The sequence below is a fragment of the Salvelinus fontinalis genome, chromosome 26 (genome assembly GCF_029448725.1).
Source record: "Salvelinus fontinalis isolate EN_2023a chromosome 26, ASM2944872v1, whole genome shotgun sequence".
In the NCBI taxonomy this organism is placed as follows: Eukaryota; Metazoa; Chordata; class Actinopteri; order Salmoniformes; family Salmonidae; genus Salvelinus; species Salvelinus fontinalis.
The window spans coordinates 1260434-1285398 of record NC_074690.1 but is presented as its reverse complement, the minus strand read 5'-3'; the positions used below and the strand labels follow the sequence as shown (position 1 = coordinate 1285398).

General features: G+C 39.9%; 1 protein-coding gene across 3 annotated transcripts in view; it reads left to right on the top strand.

The window, feature by feature from the left end:
• The window catches only part of LOC129823537 (netrin-G1-like), a 240760-nt gene that overhangs the window by 177496 nt on the left and 38299 nt on the right, over positions 1-24965 (top strand). For 2 of the 3 annotated variants that reach the window (XM_055882334.1, XM_055882333.1), the window contains exons 4-6: positions 8001-8179; positions 14370-14396; positions 17275-17319. In XM_055882334.1, the coding sequence (XP_055738309.1) occupies positions 8001-8179; positions 14370-14396; positions 17275-17319 (251 nt within the window). The remainder of the gene's footprint in view (positions 1-8000; positions 8180-14369; positions 14397-17274; positions 17320-24965) is intronic. The other variant, XM_055882335.1, reaches the window with a different exon arrangement.

Below are 24965 nucleotides of genomic sequence, written 5' to 3'. Positions count from 1 at the left end.
GGTAATATGGTGATAATATATGTCATTATATTCTGCTGGTGTAGTGGTAATATGGTCATATTATATGTCATAATATACTGCTGGTGTGGTGGTAATATGGTCATAATATACTGCTGGTGTGGTGGTAATATGGTCATAATATACTGCTGGTGTAGTGGTAATATGGTCATAATATATGTCATAATATACTGCTGGTGTGGTGGTAATATGGTCATAATATACTGCTGGTGTAGTGGTAATATGGTCATAATATATGTCATAATATACTGCTGGTGTGGTGGTAATATGGTCATAATATACTGCTGGTGTGGTGGTAATATGGTCATAATATACTGCTGGTGTGGTGGTAATATGGTCATAATATATGTCATAATATACTGCTGGTGTGGTGGTAATATGGTCATAATATACTGCTGGGTGGTGGTAATAGGGTCATAATATATGTCATAATATACTGCTGGTGTAGTGGTAATATGGTCATAATATATGTCATAATATACTGCTGGTGTGGTGGTAATATGGTCATAATATACTGCTGGTGTGGTGGTAATATGGTCATAATATACTGCTGGTGTGGTGGTAATATGGTCATAATATACTGCTGGTGTGGTGGTAATATGGTCATAATATACTGCTGGTGTGGTGGTAATATGGTCATAATATACTGCTGGTGTAGTGGTAATATGGTCATAATATATGTCATAATATACTGCTGGTGTGGTGGTAATATGGTCATAATATACTGCTGGTGTAGTGGTAATATGGTCATAATATATGTCATAATATACTGCTGGTGTGGTGGTAATATGGTCATAATATACTGCTGGTGTGGTGGTAATATGGTCATAATATATGTCATAATATACTGCTGGTGTGGTGGTAATATGGTCATAATATATGTCATAATATACTGCTGGTGTGGTGGTAATATGGTCATAATATACTGCTGGTGTGGTGGTAATATGGTCATAATATATGTCATAATATACTGCTGGTGTAGTGGTAATATGGTCATAATATACTGCTGGTGTAGTGGTAATATGGTCATAATATACTGCTGGTGTGGTGGTAATATGGTCATAATATATGTCATAATATACTGCTGGTGTGGTGGTAATATGGTCATAATATACTGCTGGTGTGGTGGTAATATGGTCATAATATATGTCATAATATACTGCTGGTGTGGTGGTAATATGGTCATAATATACTGCTGGTGTAGTGGTAATATGGTCATAATATATGTCATAATATACTGCTGGTGTGGTGGTAATATGGTCATAATATACTGCTGGTGTGGTGGTAATATGGTCATAATATATGTCATAATATACTGCTGGTGTGGTGGTAATATGGTCATAATATACTGCTGGTGTGGTGGTAATATGGTCATAATATACTGCTGGTGTGGTGGTAATATGGTCATAATATATGTCATAATATACTGCTGGTGTGGTGGTAATATGGTCATAATATATGTCATAATATACTGCTGGTGTGGTGGTAATATGGTCATAATATACTGCTGGTGTAGTGGTAATATGGTCATAATATACTGCTGGTGTAGTGGTAATATGGTCATAATATATGTCATAATATACTGCTGGTGTAGTGGTAATATGGTCATAATATATGTCATAATATACTGCTGGTGTGGTGGTAATATGGTCATAATATATGTCATATTATACTGCTGGTGTGGTGGTAATATGGTCATAATATACTGCTGGTGTAGTGGTAATATGGTCATAATATACTGCTGGTGTAGTGGTAATATGGTCATAATATACTGCTGGTGTGGTGGTAATATGGTCATAATATATGTCATAATATACTGCTGGTGTGGTGGTAATATGGTCATAATATATGTCATAATATACTGCTGGTGTGGTGGTAATATGGTCATAATATACTGCTGGTGTAGTGGTAATATGGTCATAATATATGTCATAATATACTGCTAGTTGTAGTGGTAATATGGTCATAATATACTGCTGGTGTAGTGGTAATATGGTCATAATATATGTCATAATATACTGCTGGTGTAGTGGTAATATGGTCATAATATATGTCATATTATACTGCTGGTGGAGTGGTAATATGGTCATAATATATGCCATATTATACTGCTGGTGTAGTGGTAATATGGTCATAATATATGTCATAATATACTGCTGGTGTGGTGGTAATATGGTCATATTATACTGCTGGTGTAGTGGTAATATGGTCATAATATATGTCATATTATACTGCTGGTGGAGTGGTAATATGGTCATAATATATGTCATATATACTGCTGGTGTAGTGGTAATATGGTCATAATATATGTCATAATATACTGCTGGTGTGGTGGTAATATGGTCATAATATATGTCATATATCTGCTGGTGTAGTGGTAATATGGTCATAATATATGTCATAATATACTGCTGGTGTGGTGGTAATATGGTCATAATATACTGCTGGTGTGGTGGTAATATGGTCATAATATACTGCTGGTGTAGTGGTAATATGGTCATAATATATGTCATAATATACTGCTGGTGTGGTGGTAATATGGTCATAATATACTGCTGGTGTAGTGGTAATATGGTCATAATATATGTCATAATATACTGCTGGTGTGGTGGTAATATGGTCATAATATACTGCTGGTGTGGTGGTAATATGGTCATAATATACTGCTGGTGTAGTGGTAATATGGTCATAATATATGTCATAATATACTGCTGGTGTGGTGGTAATATGGTCATAATATATGTCAAAATATACTGCTGGTGTGGTGGTAATATGGTCATAATATATGTCATAATATACTGCTGGTGTAGTGGTAATATGGTCTAATATATGTCATATATACTGCTGGTGTCGTGGTAATATGGTCATAATATATGTCATAATATACTGCTGGAGTAGTGGTAATATGGTCATAATATACTGCTGGTGTGGTGGTAATATGGTCATAATATACTGCTGGTGTGGTGGTAATATGGTCATAATATATGTCATATATACTGCTGGTGTGGTGGTAATATGGTCATAATATACTGCTGGTGTGGTGGTAATATGGTCATAATATACTGCTGTGTAGTGGTAATATGGTCATAATATACTGCTGGTGTGGTGGTAATATGGTCATATTATACTGCTGGTGTGGTGGTAATATGGTCATAATATACTGCTGGTGTGGTGGTAATATGGTGATAATATATGTCATAATATACTGCTGGTGTAGTGGTAATATGGTCATAATATACTGCTGGTGTGGTGGTAATATGGTCATAATATACTGCTGGTGTGGTGGTAATATGGTCATAATATACTGCTGGTGTGGTGGTAATATGGTCATAATATATGTCATATTGTACTGCTAGTGTAGTGGTAATATGGTTATAATATACTGCTGGTGTAGTGGTAATATGGTCATAATATACTGCTGGTGTAGTGGTAATATGGTCATAATATATGTCATAATATACTGCTGGTGTGGTGGTAATATGGTCATAATATATGTCATAATATACTGCTGGTGTAGTGGTAATATGGTCATAATATATGTCATAATATACTGCTGGTGTTGTGGTAATATGGTCATAATATATGTCATATTATACTGCTGGTGTAGTGGTAATATGGTCATAATATATGTCATAATATACTACCTGTGTGGTGGTAATATGGTCATAATATATGTCATAATATACTGCTGGTGTGGTGGTAATATGGTCATAATATATGTCATTATATTCTGCTGATGTAGTGGTAATATGGTCATAATATATGTCATATTATACTGCTGGTGTAGTGGTAATATGGTCATAATATATGTCATAATATACTGCTGGTGTGGTGGTAATATGGTCATAATATACTGCTGGTGTGGTGGTAATATGGTCATAATATACTGCTGGTGTGGTGGTAATATGGTCATAATATACTGCTGGTGTGGTGGTAATATGGTCATAATATACTGCTGGTGTAGTGGTAATATGGTCATAATATACTGCTGGTGTGGTGGTAATATGGTCATAATATATTTCATAATATACTGCTAGTGTAGTGGTAATATGGTCATAATATATGTCATAATATACTGCTGGTGTAGTGGTAATATGGTCATAATATATTTCATAATATACTGCTAGTGGAGTGGTAATATGGTCATAATATATGTCATAATATGCTGCTGGTGTCGTGGTAATATGGTCATAATATATGTCATTATATTGTGCTGGTGTAGTGGTAAAATTTTCATTATATTCTGCTGGTGTAGTGGTAAAATGGTCATAATATACTGCTGGTGTGGTGGTAATATGGTCATAATATACTGCTGGTGTGGTGGTAATATGGTCATAATATACTGCTGGTGTGGTGGTAATATGTTCATAATATATGTCATATTATACTGCTAGTGTAGTGGTAATATGGTCATAATATACTGCTGGTGTGGTGGTAATATGGTCATAATATATGTCATATTATACTGCTAGTGTAGTGTTAATATGGTCATATTATATGTCATATTATACTGCTGGTGGAGTGGTAATATGGTCATATTATATGTCATAATATACTGCTGTGTGGTGGTAATATGGTCATAATATGTCATAATATACTGCTGGTGTGGTGGTAATATGGTCATAATATACTGCTGGTGTAGTGGTAATATGGTCATAATATATGTCATATTATACTGCTGGTGGAGTGGTAATATGGTCATAATATATGTCATATTATACTGCTGGTGTAGTGGTAATATGGTCATAATATATGTCATAATATACTGCTGGTGTGGTGGTAATATGGTGATAATATATGTCATTATATTCTGCTGGTGTAGTGGTAATATGGTCATATTATATGTCATAATATACTGCTGGTGTGGTGGTAATATGGTCATAATATACTGCTGGTGTGGTGGTAATATGGTCATAATATACTGCTGGTGTAGTGGTAATATGGTCATAATATATGTCATAATATACTGCTGGTGTGGTGGTAATATGGTCATAATATATTGCTGGTGTGGTGGTAATATGGTCATAATATACTGCTGGTGTATTGGTAATATGGTCATAATATATGTCATAATATACTGCCTGTGTGATGGTAATATGGTCATAATATATGTCATAATATACTGCTGGAGTGGTGGTAATAGGGTCATAATATATATCATAATATACTGCTAGTGTAGTGGTAATATGGTCGTAATATATGTCATATTATACTGCTGATGTCGTGGTAAAATGGTGATAATATATGTCATAATATACTGCTGGTGTAGTGGTAAGATGGTCATAATATACTGCTGGTGTGGTGGTAATATGGTCATAATATATGTCATATTATACTGCTAGTGTAGTGGTAATATGGTCATAATATACTAATGGTGTAGTGGTAATATGGTCATAATATACTACTGGTGTGGTGGTAATATGGTCATTATATTCTGCTGGTGTGGTGGTAATATGGTCATAATATACTGCTGGTGTGGTGGTAATATGGTCATAATATATGTCATATTATACTGCTAGTGTAGTGGTAATATGGTCTTAATATACTAATGGTGTGGTGGTAATATGGTCATTATATTCTGCTGGTGTGGTGGTAATATGGTCATAATATACTGCTGGTGTGGTGGTAATATGGTGATAATATATGTCATAATATACTGCTAGTGTAGTGGTAATATGGTCATAATATACTGCTGGTGTGGTGGTAATATGGTCATAATATACTGCTGGTGTGGTGGTAATATGGTCATAATATATGTCATATTGTACTGCTAGTGTAGTGGTAATATGGTCATAATATACTGCTGGTGTAGTGGTAATATGGTCATAATATATGTCATAATATACTGCTGGTGTGGTGGTAATATGGTCATAATATATGTCATAATATACTGCTGGTGTAGTGGTAATATGGTCATAATATATGTCATAATATACTGCTGGTGTAGTGGTAATATGGTCATAATATATGTCATAATATACTGCTGGTGTGGTGGTAATATGGTCATAATATATGTCATAATATACTGCTGGTGTGGTGGTAATATGGTCATAATATATGTCATAATATACTGCTGGTGTGGTGGTAATATGATCATAATATATGTCATAATATACTGCTGGTGTAGTGGTAATATGGTCATAATATATGTCATAATATACTGCTGGTGTAGTGGTAATATGGTCATAATATACTGCTGGTTTGGTGGTAATATGGTGATAATATATGTCATAATATACTGCTGGTGTGGTGGTAATATGGTCATAATATATGTCATAATATACTGCTGGTGTGGTGGTAATATGGTCATAATATATGTCATAATATACTTCTGGTGTAGTGGTAATATGGTCATAATATATGTCATAATATTCTGCTGGTGTGGTGGTAATATGGTCATAATATACTGCTGGTGTAGTGGTAATATGGTCATAATATACTGCTGGTGTAGTGGTAATATGGTCATAATATATGTCATAATATACTGCTGGTGTAGTGGTAATATGGTCATAATATACTGCTGGTGTGGTGGTAATATGGTCATAATATATGTCATAATATACTGCTGGTGTGGTGGTAATATGGTCATAATATGCTGCTGGTGTAGTGGTAATATGGTCATAATATACTGCTGGTGTGGTGGTAATATGGTCATAATATACTGCTGGTGTAGTGGTAATATGGTCATAATATACTGCTGGTGTAGTGGTAATATGGTCATAATTTATGCCAGCCTGACTGACTGACTGACTGACTGGAAAGCCTTTTGCTCGGTTGGCATCTTCTTGTTATCTCTCAATCAGCTCTTAGTTTTGTCCACAATTCAGAGAATGTTATGGGATGCATCTCCAACGCCACCCTATTTCCCTCTGTGCTGCATTACTTTTGACCAGAGTCCAGCGCACTACAGTCTTAGAACAAAAGGGTTCCAAAAGGGTTATTCGGCTGTGCCCATAGGAGAACCCTTCACGGTTCCACATAGAACCCTCTGTGGAAAGTGTCTTACATGTGTAACGGATGTGAAATGGCTAGCTAGTTAGCGGGTACGCGCTAGTAGCATTTCAATCAGTTACGTCACTTGCTCAGAGACCTGAAGTAGGGTTTCCCCCTTGCTCTGCAAGGCGCCGCGGCTTTTGTGGAGCGATGGGTAACGACGCTTCGTGGGTGTCAGTTGTTAATGTGTGCAGAGGGTCCCTGGTTCGCGCCCGAGGTCGGGGCGAGGGGACGTACTAAAGTTATACTGTTACACATGCAACCAGAAATGGTTCTAACTGGAACCAAAAATAATGATTCAAAGGGTTCACCTTTGGGGACAGCTGTAGATTTTAGGTTCAGGAACCTTTTTGTATATTGTGAATGGGATGCCATTGGGGGGATGCACAGAGAGTTGCCTTTTGTTTTTAGATTCACTATCCTGGCTGTATTTGATGTGCTGTTCCCTCCACAGGAGGTTAGACAAATGAGCTCTGGTTTAATAGGAGCAGAATAAAAATACCTTTTCTCTCTTTCTTCCATTTTAGTCTGATCTAAGTCAACTACCGGAGTACTAATATACACACTATTAAATCATAAAATGGGCAAAAAGCTCCACAGCAAGGGCTCAGTGAAAATAGTGTGTAACCTGAGGTGATACGGTGAAAACACATTGGTATGAAGGGTAACCTTCTCTTAGACATGAACGTTTGTGTAAGCTTCCCGGGTCACATTTTATTTAGGTGAATAAATTAGTTCATATTACTGTTCTCCAGGAGGAGGTTCTCCAGCACTGCAGTCCGGTTAGAAGCACCAACACCCAGCCTTTGGTATGAATAATGACATGTACTACATCCTCTGGGTCTGCAACGGGTTTTTTCCCCCTTCTCAAGTTGAAGTGCAACCTGCACTGCACACCAACAGCTCCCCATCTCGATTAAAAGTGTTGTTATTGTATAAGATCAGATAATTTGTTGAAATAAATCTGATTGTGTATTTTCCCTCCACAGGTGTAAGTGTAACCTGCACTCCAACAGCTGTGTGTTTGACAAGGACAAGGGGAAGCTGGGATGTGAGTGTGAACACAACACAACAGGACCGGACTGCGGCCGCTGTAAGAGACACTACCACGGACGACCCTGGAACGTCGGGTCCTATCTGCCCATTCCCAAAGGAACTGCTAACATCTGTAGGTAGCTTTCACCTCTTCTATAGAAATTACAATGTTGGAAAAATACCTGTACTTCATTGTAATATTTTTACCAGAAGGTATTTGTTGTTATGTGGGTATTTGCAGTTTGATATTCAGATCCTAAGGTATGGGGGCTACACCAGGCTAACACCAGGGAGGCTAGCTGAGGGCTAAGGTGCTATAGCCAGCCCAACCATGAGGAATAAGGTGATATAGCAGCCCAACACTGAGGAATAAAGTGCTATAGCCAGCCCAACACTGAGGAATAAGGTGCTATATCAGCCCAACACTGAGGAATAAGGGACTATATCAGCCCAACACTGAGGAATAAGGTGCTATAGCAGCCCAACACTGAGGAATAAGGTGCTATAGCAGCCCAACACTGAGGAATAAGGTGCTATATCAGCCCAACACTGAGGAATACGGTGCTATATCAGCCCAACACTGAGGAATAAGGTGCTATAGCAGCCCAACACTGAGGAATAAGGTGCTATAGCCAGCCCAACACTGAGGAATAAGGTGCTATAGCAGCCCAACACTGAGGAATACGGTGCTATTGCAGCCCAACACTGGGCAAATTGTGGAAGGCCCTATGTTCTTCCTAGTGAATCAAACATAGCTGGGAGTCTGTACGGCAGTAAAGATGCTGGTGGCTTGCTGTCAGTGTTTGATGGTATTAGCGGTGTACTGTTGCCTTGCACATAAGGTAGCATACATACTCTCTTTACATTTGATGTGTTTGTAGTTTCTGCATTTGTTTGAGGCAATCATTCTTTGAGATTTTGTATGTGTGTGTGTGTGTGTGTGTACGCAGCATATTTGTGTGTGTGTGTATGTGTGTGTGTATGCAGCATATTTGTGTGTGTGTGTGTGTGTGTACGCAGCATATGTGTGTGTGTGTATGTGTGTGTGTATGCAGCATATTTGTGTGTGTGTGTACGCAGCATATGTGTGTGTGTATGTATGTGTAGCTGGGTCCTTACCTGTGTAATGCTTTCGCGTTATTGCTTGATTTTTTTTGTTTTCCCCTTGCATTGCACTCCTCCCTAGCTCCTCCAGTTCTGAGACCAGCCGGCTCAACTCTCTCTGACTGACAGGGCGTTATTAAAAACAGCCCGACATTCGGACACATCCCCACTGAACGGATGAAACCCCCAGACTCAGTCTCCGTATCCTCCATTTTAAAAAGCAATATTACGCACTCGTTTTGGCAGAAACAAAGAATGCAATAATGGTGCGGATGACACTCTGACATTATTACATAATAATAAAATAATGTAATCATATTACTCCCCACCCCCCACAGATGTGGAAGTTTGAAGGCTTTTGTCTTTGATTTTGAGTTATTTGTTATTCTCTCATAAGAGAAACCTGAGACTATTGCTAAGCACCAAATTGGCACCCTATTCTCTAGACTTTTGACCAGAGCCCTATGGGCCCTGCTAGTGTACTATGTAGGGAATGAGGTGCCATTTGTGACACGTCATATTACCAACAACATGGAGGGGGGTGTTCAATTCCCCCCCCCCCCCCCATGCAGCAAGGACCGCAGCGGCTCATATCTCCTGCTAGGATATTAAACATACGGTCCCACATATGAAGATAAATTTGCTGAAAGTGCAGAAATTAATTATATGCTAATAACGCTCATCTGTCATGAAGTGCTCCTCTTTAATCACAATAGTAATTAATCTCCTAGGTAGTAACAGACAGGGGGGGGGTGTTATGCTGATGAAGGAGGACCCAAAAGCAACGTAATAGAAACAGAGTCTTTATTCCAGTTTTAAACAAACAATGATTCTCCTGGATATTATCAAAGGTTAATCCAAAACAGGAAACTGAAAACCTCTCGTAGTAGAGAGGAACGACTGGAGCCGCGACCACAGACTGCAGGTCGCTTCAGGAAGGCACAGACCGTAGCAGACATAGACACCTGCTCACACGCAGCATCTGACAAAGGCAAAAACACGACAGGGCGGAACAAGGACACAGAGCAGCAAACCTCAAACAAGAATCCGACAAAGACAGAAGCGGAAAACAGAGGGAGAAATAGGGACTCAAATCAGAGGGCAAAATAGGGGACAGGTGTGAAAGAGTAAATAAGGTCGTTAGGAGAATGAGAACCAGCTGGGAGCAAGAACGGAACGATAGAGAGAGAGAGCGGGAGAGGGAAAGAGGGAGGAGGAGAGAGAGGAATAGAAAGAGGGAAAGAACCTAATAAGACCAGCAGAGGGAAGCACAGGGACAAGACATGATGATCAAAGCCAAAACATGACAGGGGGTAATACATTTAGCATATTTCATATTCATATGCATAGATGTACAGTATGTGACCCACCATGTAACACCTCAAAGACAGGTGTGAGGCTCTTGTTGCTGGGGGACCAGAGCTGTCACAATACAAGGGCTGAAGCACGGAACAGAATATATCTAGAGTATTAAATACTTTAGATATAGACAAAAAAAAGACATAGCACATTCTATATCAACGTTAACCTCTACCGAGTACCTAACCCGGATTCGGGAGCACCCCCCACCCCCCCCCCCACACTGATTAGCATCGTTAGCATAGCGTCACAATTAAATAGTAGCATCTAAATATCATTAAATCACAAGTCCAAGACACCCAATGAAAGACACAGATCTTGTGAATAAAGCCACCATTTCAGATTTTTTAAATGTTTTACAGGGAAGACACAATATGTAAATCTATTAGCTAAACACGTTAGCAAAAGACACCATTTTTTTACTCCAACAGTTTTTTCCTGCGTCAGTAGCTATCACTAATTCGACTAAATGAAAATATATATAGCCACTAACCAACAAACAAATTCATAAGATGACAGTCTGATAACATATTTATGGTATAGCATAGTTTTTTTTTTAAATGTGCATTTTTCAGGTATAAATCACAGTTCTAAATTGCAGCTGCAATCTGATATAGTGCTGATGCAGCCAGAACAATTACAGAGACCAACGTCATATAACTAATTACTTGTCTTAAAACATTTCAGAAAAAATACACAGCGTACAGATATTGAAAGCCCAACATCTGGTGAATCCAAACAATATTTCAGATTTATTAAATGTTTTATAGCGAAAACAAAATGTAGCGCTAAATTAGCATAGCCACGCCAGCCAGAACCAGCTGGGCGCGCCCGACCAGTTCACATGCACGACAGATATATGAAATAACATCGTAAATTGGGTCTTACTATTGCTGATCTTTCATCAGAATGTTGATAAAGGTGTCCTTAGTCCTGATGAGTCGTTCAATCCATTCACAATGGCAACTTTCCCTCTTCATTTAGCATAGGTACTGGTCGACTAGCACGGTTCTGTCCAAAGTTAAAAATCTCACAGAACGGAACACGGCAAAACTCCCGAAAAAAATCAAATAATCTGATTAAACTATATTGAAAAAACATACATTAAGATGATATGGTCACATGTATCAAACAAACTTCGAGACGGAGATAGTTTTCATCCGTAACGGCAGCAAAACAAAAGACAATTGCACCTCTGAAACGCGCGTTTCAGAGAAGCGGAAGTTGTCGGTCACGCTAAAGAAATAGGTCTTATTTCACGTCAGTACAAGATAAACAAAAAATTTCTCCTCTGACATCTTCTTGACACCCAGAGGAAGACGAATGAAGTGTGTTTCGGGTCATAGGTGGCGTGACCATATATAGGCAGAGCGTTGAAGCGAGCATACACATCTTGCAATCTTCTTCTTGCTCAGGGAAAGTGCTGTCAAATGACTTATGTTTCACTCAGAGACAAAATTGAAACGGTTTTAGAAACCATAGCTTGTTTTCTATCCAATGGTATTAATTATATGCATATAGTAACAGCAATAATTGAATAAGAGGCAGTTTAATCTGTAGAGGAAATTATGCTAATGCAAAAACAGCACCCCCTGTATTCTCAAGAAGATAACGTTAAGGTTCCTTGAAACTGTGATAATCTACTGCATACCAAACAAGGTGTGTGAAACTAGGTGTGAAACTGTAGAGAAACAGAAAGCATTCTCACACTTGCAGAGGCACATTTAAAAGTGATTGTGGCAAAGTGATGTTTCTTCCACATGCTGTGTCGCTACGACAGGAAGTTAGGTGGAGAGAAAAGCAGGTACACCTTGTGGATTAATGTTGAAGTTGTAAAGTCATCCTGTGGAACGAGGTAGGGTTAGAAGGGTAGGGTTAGAAGTTAGGAAGCATTGGAGTTGGATTCTGATAGAACTCTAGAATGGGTTTGATAGAACGAATAGAACTGTAGAATAAGTTTGATAGAACTAATAAAACTGTAGAATGGGTTTGATAGAACTGATAGAACTGTAGAATGGGTTTGATAGAACTGATAGAACTGTAGAATGGGTTTGATAGAACTAATAGAACTGTAGAATGGGTTTGATAGAACTGATAGAACTGTAGAATGGGTTTGATAGAACTAATAGAACTGTAGAATGGGTTTGATAGAACTAATAGAACTGTAGAATGGGTTTGATAGAACTAATAGAACTGTAGAATGGGTTTGATAGAACTAATAGAACTGTAGAATGGGTTTGATAGAACTGTAGAATGGGTTTGATAGAACTAATAGAACTGTAGGATGGGTTTGATAGAACTAAGAGAACTGTAGAATGGGTTTGATAGAACTGTAGAATGGGTTTGATAGAACTGTAGAATGGGTTTGATAGAACTAATAGAACTGTAGAATGGGTTTGATAGAACTGTAGAATGGGTTTGATAGAACTAATAGAACTGTAGAATGGGTTTGATCGAACTGTAGAATGGGTTTAATAGAACTAATAGAACTGTAGAATGGGTTTGATTGAACTGTAGAATGGGTTTGATAGAACTAATAGAACTGTAGAATGGGTTTGATTGAACTGTAGAATGGGTTTGATAGAACTAATAGAACTGTAGAATGGGTTTGATAGAACTAATAGAACTGTAGAATGGGTTTGATAGAACTAATAGAACTGTAGAATGGGTTTGATTGAACTGTAGAATGGGTTTGATAGAACTAATAGAACTGTAGAATGGGTTTGATAGAACTGTAGAATGGGTTTGATAGAACTAATATAACTGTAGAATGGGTTTGATTGAACTGTAGAATGGGTTTGATAGAACTAATAGAACTGTAGAATGGGTTTGATAGAACTGTAGAATGGGTTTGATAGAACTGTAGAATGGGTTTGATAAAACTGTAGAATGGGTTTGATAGAACTGTAGAATGGGTTTAATTGCACTCGTAGTAGGGATAGTAGTAGGGATGGTAGTATGCCTAGGGTTAGGGTTAGTAGTAGGGACAGTAGTAGAGCTAGGGATAGTTTTAGGGATAGTGATAGTAGTAGGGATAGGGATTGTAGTATTGATAGGGATAGTTTTAGGGATAGGGATAGTTTTAGGGATAGGGATAGTTTTAGGGATAGGGATAGTAGTAGAGCTAGGGATAGTTGTAAGGATAGCAATAGTTGTAAGAATAGGGATATTAGTAGGGATAGTTTTAGTGCTATTTTACCAAACGTTAAAGCATTGTGTATGAAGTCCTAGCTTAGAAATGCAAGAAATCAGTTTTTCTAACCAATTCCAGAACAACTAAAATCTTCTGGCAGAGTTTAGTTGTTGACTTTGGCAGAAGACTGCAATTTCCTGCTTTGTCTCTGAATCTGTTGACTCTTTTCCATTTGAAAGCAGTGCTAGGCCCATCAACAAGGAAGACTTGGTGCTACGCCCATCGGGAATGACTACTTGGTGTTAGGCTCATGCAGTGTAGCGTCCCTGATTCACTGTCTCTGTCTGTTGGCCCACTGCTGCTAATCAGTGGACATTTTGCAGTGCCAAAAGCTGGAAAGTCTCTTACGATAAAAGCCAAGGGTTTGTGGTTGATTAATGCCAAACACGAAAGGAAGCTGTTGTAAGAATTGCTCAAAAACCCATTTCAATCTCTTCTTCTATTATTTTTTATATAAATATATATATATATATATATTAAATGTATTTTTTATGTATCTTTGTGAATGAATCTCTGAAGATAAATGTTTTGTTTGTTTTCTATTCTACTACAATATATTTTTAGGGGTGAAGATAAAAGCTGTGGACATTCTTTGATCATCTCTCTTTCTCTCTTTGTCTCCTTCCATCTATCTTTACCTCCTCTCTTCCACTCTTCTTCTCCAAAGGTATCCATAGCAGTCATGGACCAGTGCGTAAGTAAAACAAAACATTTAAATAAATAAACCCGCGATAATGGGCATCTGCATTGCAATTTCATTGTTCTTATTTAGGTGATGTGGAGAGGTGTAAATGCATTGGAGCTGTTAAATCAGCATTATACTGATCGCGTTATACCTACCAGCGTTATACCTATAGCGTTATACCTGCACTGAGTCACATTTTTTATTTTATTTTTTAATTTATTTTTAATTTTTTTTACTTGCTGTGTTGTACTCACTTCGCCTCCATGGCCTTTTTATATTTTTATTTATTTATACATATATCTGTTTGCCTTCACCTCCCTTATCTCACCTCACTTGCTCACATTGTATATAGACTTATTTTTTTTTCACTGTATTATTGACTATATGTTTGTTTTTACTCCATGTGTAACTATGTGTTGTTGTATGTGTCGAACTGCTTTGCTTTATCTTGGCCAGGTCGCAATTGTAAATGAGAACGTGTTCTCAATTTGCCTACCTGGTTAAATAAAGGTTAAATAAAAAAATAAAATAAAAAAAACATAAGTAATTATCCCATGTAGCCTTGTTAGAAGGTGGAACACTGGAAGGTTTGTTTTAATATACACTGATTATTTTGTTGAATGATTTTCAATTTGAGTGTCTTTATTTTTATTTAGCCTACCCTTTCTCCTTCTGGACTTCTTACATGAGTTGGATGGGTGTGGCTTCGTGACAAGCGAGTGGGATGGGTGTGGCTTCGTGACAAGCGAGTGAGATGGGTGTGGCTTCGTGACAAGCGAGTGGGATGGGTGTGGCTTCGTGACAAGCGAGTGGGATGGGTGTGGCTTCGTGACAAGCGAGTTGGATGGGTGTGGCTTCGTGACAAGCGAGTGAGATGGGTGTGGCTTTGTGACAAGCGAGTGGGGTGGGTGTGGCTTCGTGACAAGCGAGTGGGATGGGTGTGGCTTCGTGACAAGCGAGTTGGATGGGTGTGGCTTCGTGACAAGCGAGTGGGATGGGTGTGGCTTCGTGACAAGAGAGTGGGATGGGTGTGGCTCCGTGACAAGCGAGTGGGATGGGTGTGGCTTCTTGACAAGCGAGTGGGATGGTTGTGGCTTCGTGACAAGCGAGTGGGATGGGCGGGGCTTTGTGACAAGCGAGTGGGATGGGTGTGGCTTCGTGACAAGCGAGTGGGATGGGTGTGGCTTCGTGACAAGCGAGTGGGATGGGTGTGGCTTCGTGACAAGCGAGTGGGATGGGTGTGGCTTCGTGACAAGCGAGTGGGATGGGTGTGGCTTCGTGACAAGCGAGTGGGATGGGTGTGGCTTCGTGACAAGCGAGTGAGATGGGTGTGGCTTCGTGACAAGCGAGTGGGATGGGTGTGGCTTCGTGACAAGCGAGTGGGACGGGTGTGGCTTCGTGACAAGCGAGTGGGATGGGTGTGGCTTCGTGACAATGACCACAACCGCTCACCAGCTCTTTATTTATTTCTTTGTAAAATATTTTTTTACCCCATTTTCTCCCCAATTTCATGGTATCCAATTGGTAGTTACAGTTTTGTCTCATCGCTGCAACCCTCGTACTGACTTGGGAGAGGCGAAGGTCGAGAGCTGTGCGTCTTCCGAAACACAACCCAACCAAGCCGCACTGCTTCTTGACACTGTGCCCACTTAACCTGGAAGCCGGCCACACCAATGTGTCTGAGGAAACACCGTACACCTGGCGACTGTGTCAGTGTGCACTGCGCCGAGTCGATAGTGTGCGATGGGACAAGAATAGCCCTGCCGGCCAAACCCTCCCCTAACACGGGTGACACTGGGCCCATGGGTTTCCCGGTCGCGGTCCAGCTTCGACAGAGCCTGGACTCTAACACAAAATCTCTAGTGGCACAGCTAGCACTGTGATGCAGTGCCTTAGACCACTGTGACACTCAGGAGGCCTCAATTTGACAGCTCTAACTCAGTTCCACCTCCTACATGCCAAAGCACCAGCCATGCATGTGTCGGCTATCGCGGGTTAACGCTTGATCTGATTGAATCTAGGCATAAATTGGTTATTTTCACAAACAGTGTAGGTTACACCTCGACGATGAACATCTTTTAGCTAGATCTGCTTCTGCTGCCGGTCAAAATGTCTTCTCACTCATGTTGCATGCAAGAAGTCATTACTACTTTGAGATCCAACTCCCGGAAGTACAAACCATTACCTATGTGCCTCATACAGATATAGGATCTTCATTTGATCACCCTGTTGTAGGAAAACCTTCCTGCAATGTAGGACATTTAACATTTGTAGTGAATTTGAGATTTAAAAAGGCTTGGCTGTGAAATTTCAAACTTGATTTTCTCTTATGAAAAATGTATCAACCTCTACAAAAATGTCCATGAATTATAATCCACATAATGATTCACTTTTCCTGTTGCTTCAGGATTATCTTCCTGCTGTAGCAAACTGGCTCAGATTAAGATCCTACATCTGGAGTTGGTATCACGATGGAATATGACTCTAGAGTCTAGAGTATTTTGATGGAGATTACACACGCTGCTACTCAGTGTCCCTGACTCTCTATACAAGTCATGCATGGACATGTAGCATTATTAGAGCCTCATTTATACCTTGTGCTAACATGTGTCCCGTTTCCGGATAATGACCACATTCTGATTCTGCCCACATTTTACAGACAGATGTGAACAATTCAAAGACGCATTGTAAACTGATTTGTATAAATGTAAAGATCGGGATAAAAGCAGTGGGCGAAGGACGCATGTTAGTGGCAGGTATAAACGGGGCCTAGGACTTCAGGAAAAGACCTGTGCATGCTGTCTATGTGCATTCAATAAATCCAGCATGAACTATCTGATAGCATAAAGTAACTGTCACTTATATGACCTCTCCCATCTTTACACAGATCGAGCTAATGCTTCATCTCTGGGTGTTGCAAACCGTAATCAAGGTAGGATAAAATCAAAGTTTATTTGATTCTTACTAAACAAAAATTCGAGAATTGATATTTAGCAATGCTGTCCCTTACAAACTGTGAACTTTAACTCTCTCTCACACACATACGCACACACTTACACATGTGTACACACACATATATACACACACACACACACACACACACACACACACACACACACACACACACACACACACACACACACACCAGCTGATCTAATCCAGACCTCTGACGAGTCCCAGACATCCAATGATCACCTTCACCTCCCCACCGCTCTTTCTCTCCTTCCCTCTATCTATCTCTCACTCTCTCTCTCTCAATTAAATTCAATGAATGCTTTATTGGCATACATGGATGGTTGACACTGTTCCCAAATCAATGTATGTAAAGTATTAAATAAATTAACAATATAAATATATATATATCAACAAAAACAATTATACATGGAAAATAATACACATAAAAAGAGAAAGCAAAGAGCAACAATTGATGAATGAAATCTACAAGGACTCATGTGTAAAACAGGGTGGGAGGTATTGTCTCTCTTATATTATGACAGACCAGGACATAGTCTGCAGCTAGACCTACTGTCTCTATTATATTATGACAGACCAGGACATAATCTGGAGCTAGATCTACTGTCTCTATTATATTATGACTGACCAGGACATAATCTGGAGCTAGATCTACTGTCTATTATATTATGACAGACCAGGACATAATCTGGAGCTAGATCTACTGTCTCTGTTATATTATGACAGACCAGGACATAATCTGGAGATAGATCTACTGTCTCTATTATATTATGACTGACCAGGACATAATCTGGAGCTAGATCTACTGTCTCTATTATATTATGACTGACCAGGACATAATCTGGAGATAGATCTACTGTCTCTATTATATTATGTCTGACCAGGACATAATCTGGAGCTAGATCTACTGTCTCTATTATATTATGACTGACCAGGACATAATCTGGAGCTAGATCTACTGTCTCTATTATATTATGACAGACCAGGACATAATCTGGAGCTAGATCTACTGTCTCTATTATATTATGACAGACCAGGACATAATCTGGAGCTAGATCTACTGTCTCTATTATATTATGACAGACCAGGACATAATCTGGAACTAGATCTACTGTCTCTATTATATTATGACAGACCAGGACATAATCTGGAGCTAGATCTACTGTCTCTATTATATTATGACAGACCAGGACATAATCTGGAGCTAGATCTACTGTCTCTATTATATTATGACAGACCAGGACATAATCTGGAGCTAGATCTACTGTCTCTATTATATTATGACTGACCAGGATATAATCTGGAGCTAGATCTACTGTCTCTATTACATTATGACAGGCCAGGACATAATCTGGAGCTAAATCTATTGTCTTTATTATATTTTGACACACCAGGAATGTTTTTTTCAAATTTCCAGTTGTAAAATGTTGTTGGGGTTTCATATTTTAAATTGTGAAGGGGGTCCCAAACTTTCCTACCATATGGACGGATTGGAGTTATGACATAGTCAAATAACTTAAGACAAATCATTTTTTCTCTCTCGTCTTCCCTCTCAATTTCAGTTCAATTCAAAAGGGCTTTATTTGTCTGGGAAACATATGTTTACATTGCTAAAGGAAGTGAAATAAACAAAAGTGAGAAGAAACAAATGTAATATCAACAAACTCTTAGAAATAAATAGTAGCATAGCACTCAACAGTTTCAAAAAATATACAAAGTGTTATTTTATCAGTGTTTTAGTTGTCGTAGGAATAGTAGGGGAAGATAATTAACAGAAGTATTGGTGGTACTTACAATGTTGTTTGTCTTCCACCGGTTGCCCTTTTCTCATGACAATGAGCCACACATCTTGCTGCTGTGATTGTACACTGTAGTATTTCACCTGGCAGATATGGGAGTTTATCAATGTTGAATTTGTTATCAAATTATTTGTGAGTCTGTGTGAAATATGTGTTTCTAATGTGCTCTTATATTTGCCAGGAGGATAGGATGTGTAGCTCAGTTTCCACATCATTTTGTAGACAGGTGACACACATCCTGTCTTCTCTTGAGAGCCAGATCTGCCTATGGCAACCTCTCTCAACAGAGATCAAAGTTACTGGTAACTAACCCAAGATCTATCACAGCGTCGACAAGCAAGGAGGCGGAGCTAAAGTGTTTTAGCATGCATTTGCATATTTCCGATAGGTAATGCCTATTGTGTGAAGTGCCTGTGTGCAATAACTCAACTTGCCGTTCTAAACAAGGCTATTGTTTTTTTACTTTGGCAAAGGTCTTTTACTTTGGCAAAAGTCTTCAAAACTTTGTCAACTCCGTTCGTAACAGATTCTAGTTTTGAGATACATACCCCCTGTGATGTGTCTGTTTCCCCTTTTGCCTGTGCTGCTGTGGGGTTTATGTAGATTGGTCTGCAGCTATCTGGGGCGGCAGGTAGTCCAGTGGTTAGAGTGTTGGGCCAGTAACCGAAAGGTTGCTAGATTGAATCCCCGAGCTGACAAGGTAAAAATCTGTCGTTCTGCCCCGGAACAAGGCATTTCCTAGGCCATCATTGTAAATAAGAATTTGGTCTTACCTGACTTGCCTAGTTGAATAAAGGAAAATAAAATAAATATCTCTGCTTAATCGATATCTTCTAATATCTGTGTAGGAAGTGTTACAGCTGAACTCACTCCATGCCTGTAACCCTCACAGCACTGAGTAACAGGTTGTTACGTCAATCTAATTCAACATAATCATCAAAACTGTGTGTTTAAATATTAATTCTCAGGTAGAATCTACGTGGAAATTTCAACACAATACATGTCATGTCATGTCGTGTCATGTCATGTCGTGTCGTGAATACGCTGAACATGCAACATCAGATCCACGTCACATTTTCATCATATTTTATATATTTTTTTGCCTATTCTCAATGTTTAATCAACATCTGTCGTTCGTAATGTATTTTATCAATTATGTTGAATTTCATATTTCATTAGACATATTTTATTTGACCATCAATGTTGATTGAATCAAAGTCATTGTTTCAACATCATGCCATCAACCTAAATAAAGAGATATTGAAATAAAATCTGAATCCGCAGTCCAACAACTCCTGCTTGAACAGGGACTCGTACTAATGTATTAGAGGATGTACTTCACTGAGAATGAGTCTTACCATCCAGATACATCTGTGTACGCTGCTTAGCTTTGGACACAAGCTGTTTTGGTTTCTGCTGAGCTATCACGTCAACACGAGGATACTGGTCAACTTCCATACTATACTTCCATACGCTGTGTCGCTATGCTCTACCTTAATAACATTGCATAGTTGAAAGTAACTCCTCTAACTTAAAAAAAATAATAAAAAAATGAAAGTCAATTCGGAGTCAGGTTGGGTTTATGTTTACAAGGATACCTGATTTGCATAAATGACATCAATCCTACGTGTAGCTAGGTTTACTATCGTTCATTCATGACATTCATGACTGATCTTTAGAAGTAGCTACCATTAGCCCTATAGATAGGATGCCAAATTCATGATATTAATAATAAACGTTTACCTTTCGGATATTATCTTTTATAAGTATCTTATTCATAATGAGACAATATCCAAATGTAAATATTAAATTATAGTCATCCTTAAGCGTCAATCTAAGTAACTTAATACATAAATCCCCGTCAAAATTCCTCAGTTTAAGCTTGAGATACCTGTTTTGCATGGGCTGTGTCTCAATCCACTGTATCCACCTATGTCGGCTGTGTCTCAATCCACTGTATCCACCTATGTCGGCTGTGTCTCAATCCACTGTATCCACCTATGTCGGCCTTCCGCTTCTGTAGTGGAAGGTGATCAAGATACAGCTGTTTTTGTCAGACCATGAGACATCCTGAAAATCGGCCTTCTCACAGAAATGTCTTTAGCGTCCGAACCGTTTGGGTTACAAACTAACATGACCCCACTGTGGAAATGGGGAGACTCTCCCCGAACACAATGGTTTTCTCCTCACAAATGTCACGGGACTCATCTGAAGGTAACCCATACAAAGTAATGGAAATATGGAAGTAGTTTTGTGGCAACAAAAATACAGGGTTATATGTGTCCCGAAAAAAGAACAAATATTTCCTGAGCTTTCTTATACAGTTGAAGTCGGAAGTTTAAATACACTTAGATTGTAGTCATTAACTCGTTTTTCAACCACTCCGTAGATTTCTTGTGGAGTAGTTGAACCACGCAGCCGTCATACCGCTCAGGAAGGAGACGTGTTCTGTCTCCTAGAGATGAACTTACTTTGGTGCGAAAAGTGCAAATCAATCCCAGAACAACAGCAAAGGACCTTGCTACCAAATACTAACTGAGTGTATGTAAACTTCTGACCCACTGGGAATGTGATGAAATAAATAAAAGCTGAAATAAATTATTCTCTCTACTATTATTCTGACATTTCACATTCTTAAAATAAAGTGGTGATCCTAAAACAGGGAATTTTTACTTGGATTTAATGTCAGGAATTGTGAAAAAATACATGTATTTGGCTATGGTGTGTAAACCTCCGACTTCAACTGTACTTTATTGTATACCATCTATTGCATCTTGCCTATGCCGCTCTGTCATCGCTCATCCATATATTTATACGTATATATTCTTATTCCATTCCTTTACTTAGATTTGTGTGTATTAGGTATTTGTTGTGGAATTGTTAGATTACATGTTACTGCACTGTCAGAACTAGAAGCACAAGCATTTCGTGACACTCGCATTAACATCTGCTAACCATGTGTATGTGACCAATAACATTTGATTTGATATGGAGAAGACACCTCTGAAGAGGTAATACACAAGCATTTTGTCCCCAATAGATGCAAATAGACCTTAGTTTGATTGCTTGTTGGACTAATTAAATGTAGCTTTGGTTTAAAGAAACCAGAAAAGAAAATGCCAACCAAGACACGGCGCTCCTAGTAGCCGGGGACTTTAACCAAATTTCTATCAGCATGTTAAATGTGCAACCAGAGGGAAAATAACTCTGGACCACCTTTACTCCACACGCAGAGACGCATACAAAGCTCTCGCTCGCCCTCCATTTGGCAAATTTGACCATAATTCCATCCTCCTGATTCCTGCTTACAAACAAATATTAAAGCAGGAAGCACCAGTGACTAGATCAATAAAACATTGGTCAGATGAAGCAGATGCTAAGCTACAGGACTGTTTTGCTAGCACAGACTGGAACATGTTCCGGCATTCCTCCAATGGCAATGAGGAGTACACCACATCTGTCATTGGCTTCATCAATAAGTGCATCGATGACGTCGTCCCCACAATGACCGTACGCACATACCCCAATCAGAGCCTTGCATTACAGGCAACATCCACACTGAGCTAAAGGCTAGAGCTGCCGCTTTCAAGGAGCGGGACTCTAACTCGGAAGCTTATAAGAAATCCCGCTATTTACTCCAACGAACCATCAAACAGGCGAAGGGTCAATACATGACTAAGATCGAGTCGTACTCCACCGGCTCTGACACTCGTCGGATGTGGCATTGCAAACCATTACAGACTACAAAGGGAAGCACAGCCGAGAGCTGCCCAGTGACATGAGCCTACCAGACGATACCATACCCAAGAAGACTTGAGGCTATAATCACTGCCAAAGGTGTTTCAACAAAGTACTGATTAAAGGGTCTGTATTCTTTTGTAAATCTGATATAAGTTTTTTTTAACCCTATTTTTGCTTTTTCATTTGGGGGTAATGTGTGTAGATTGATGAGGGGGAAAAACAATTGAATTTGTTTTAGAATCACTGGTAGTGTAGTGAAAAAAAATGTGAAACTGAGCTGAAATCCATCTGGATTTCCAAGCTAGGGGGTATGGGCTTGGGAGGTTAACTTTGGCATGTTGTATGATTTGGGTTTAAAGTTTGGTAATGTGTTAAGTCTTCTTCCACTTCAATAAAACTTAAGCATGACAAAAGAAAGATGGATGTGATTTTATTTACACTTGCATGTTAATTTTCACACAAATCTACCCCAGCCCCCACCAACATATACCCCAAAGCACCAGAAAACCACTGCTACCCCAGCCCCCACCAACATATACCCCAAAGCACCAGAAAACCACTGCTACCCCAGCCCCCACCAACATATACCCCAAAGCACCAGAAAACCACTGCTACCCCAGCCCCCACCAACATATACCCCAAAGCACCAGAAAACCACTGCTACCCCAGCCCCCACCAACATATACCCCAAAGCACCAGAAAACCACTGCTACCCCAGCCCCCACCAACATATACCCCAAAGCACCAGAAAACCACTGCTACCCCAGCCCCCACCAACATATACCCCAAAGCACCAGAAAACCACTGCTACCCCAGCCCCCACCAACATATACCCCAAAGCACCAGAAAACCACTGCTACCCCAGCCCCCACCAACATATACCCCAAAGCACCAGAAAACCACTGCTACCCCAGCCCCCACCAACATATACCCCAAAGCACCAGAAAACCACTGCTACCCCAGCCCCCACCAACATATACCCCAAAGCACCAGAAAACCACTGCTACCCCAGCCCCCACCAACATATACCCCAAAGCACCAGAAAACCACTGCTACCCCAGCCCCCACCAACATATACCCCAAAGCACCAGAAAACCACTGCTACCCCAGCCCCCACCAACATATACCCCAAAGCACCAGAAAACCACTGCTACCCCAGCCCCCACCAACATATACCCCAAAGCACCAGAAAACCACTGCTACCCCAGCCCCCACCAACATATACCCCAAAGCACCAGAAAACCACTGCTACCCCAGCCCCCACCAACATATACCCCAAAGCACCAGAAAACCACTGCTACCCCAGCCCCCACCAACATATACCCCAAAGCACCAGAAAACCACTGCTACCCCAGCCCCCACCAACATATACCCCAAAGCACCAGAAAACCACTGCTACCCCAGCCCCCACCAACATATACCCCAAAGCACCAGAAAACCACTGCTACCCCAGCCCCCACCAACATATACCCCAAAGCACCAGAAAACCACTGCTACCCCAGCCCCCACCAACATATACCCCAAAGCACCAGAAAACCACTGCTACCCCAGCCCCCACCAACATATACCCCAAAGCACCAGAAAACCACTGCTACCCCAGCCCCCACCAACATATACCCCAAAGCACCAGAAAACCACTGCTACCCCAGCCCCCACCAACATATACCCCAAAGCACCAGAAAACCACTGCTACCCCAGCCCCCACCAACATATACCCCAAAGCACCAGAAAACCACTGCTACCCCAGCCCCCACCAACATATACCCCAAAGCACCAGAAAACCACTGCTACCCCAGCCCCCACCAACATATACCCCAAAGCACCAGAAAACCACTGCTACCCCAGCCCCCACCAACATATACCCCAAAGCACCAGAAAACCACTGCTACCCCAGCCCCCACCAACATATACCCCAAAGCACCAGAAAACCACTGCTACCCCAGCCCCCACCAACATATACCCCAAAGCACCAGAAAACCACTGCTACCCCAGCCCCCACCAACATATACCCCAAAGCACCAGAAAACCACTGCTACCCCAGCCCCCACCAACATATACCCCAAAG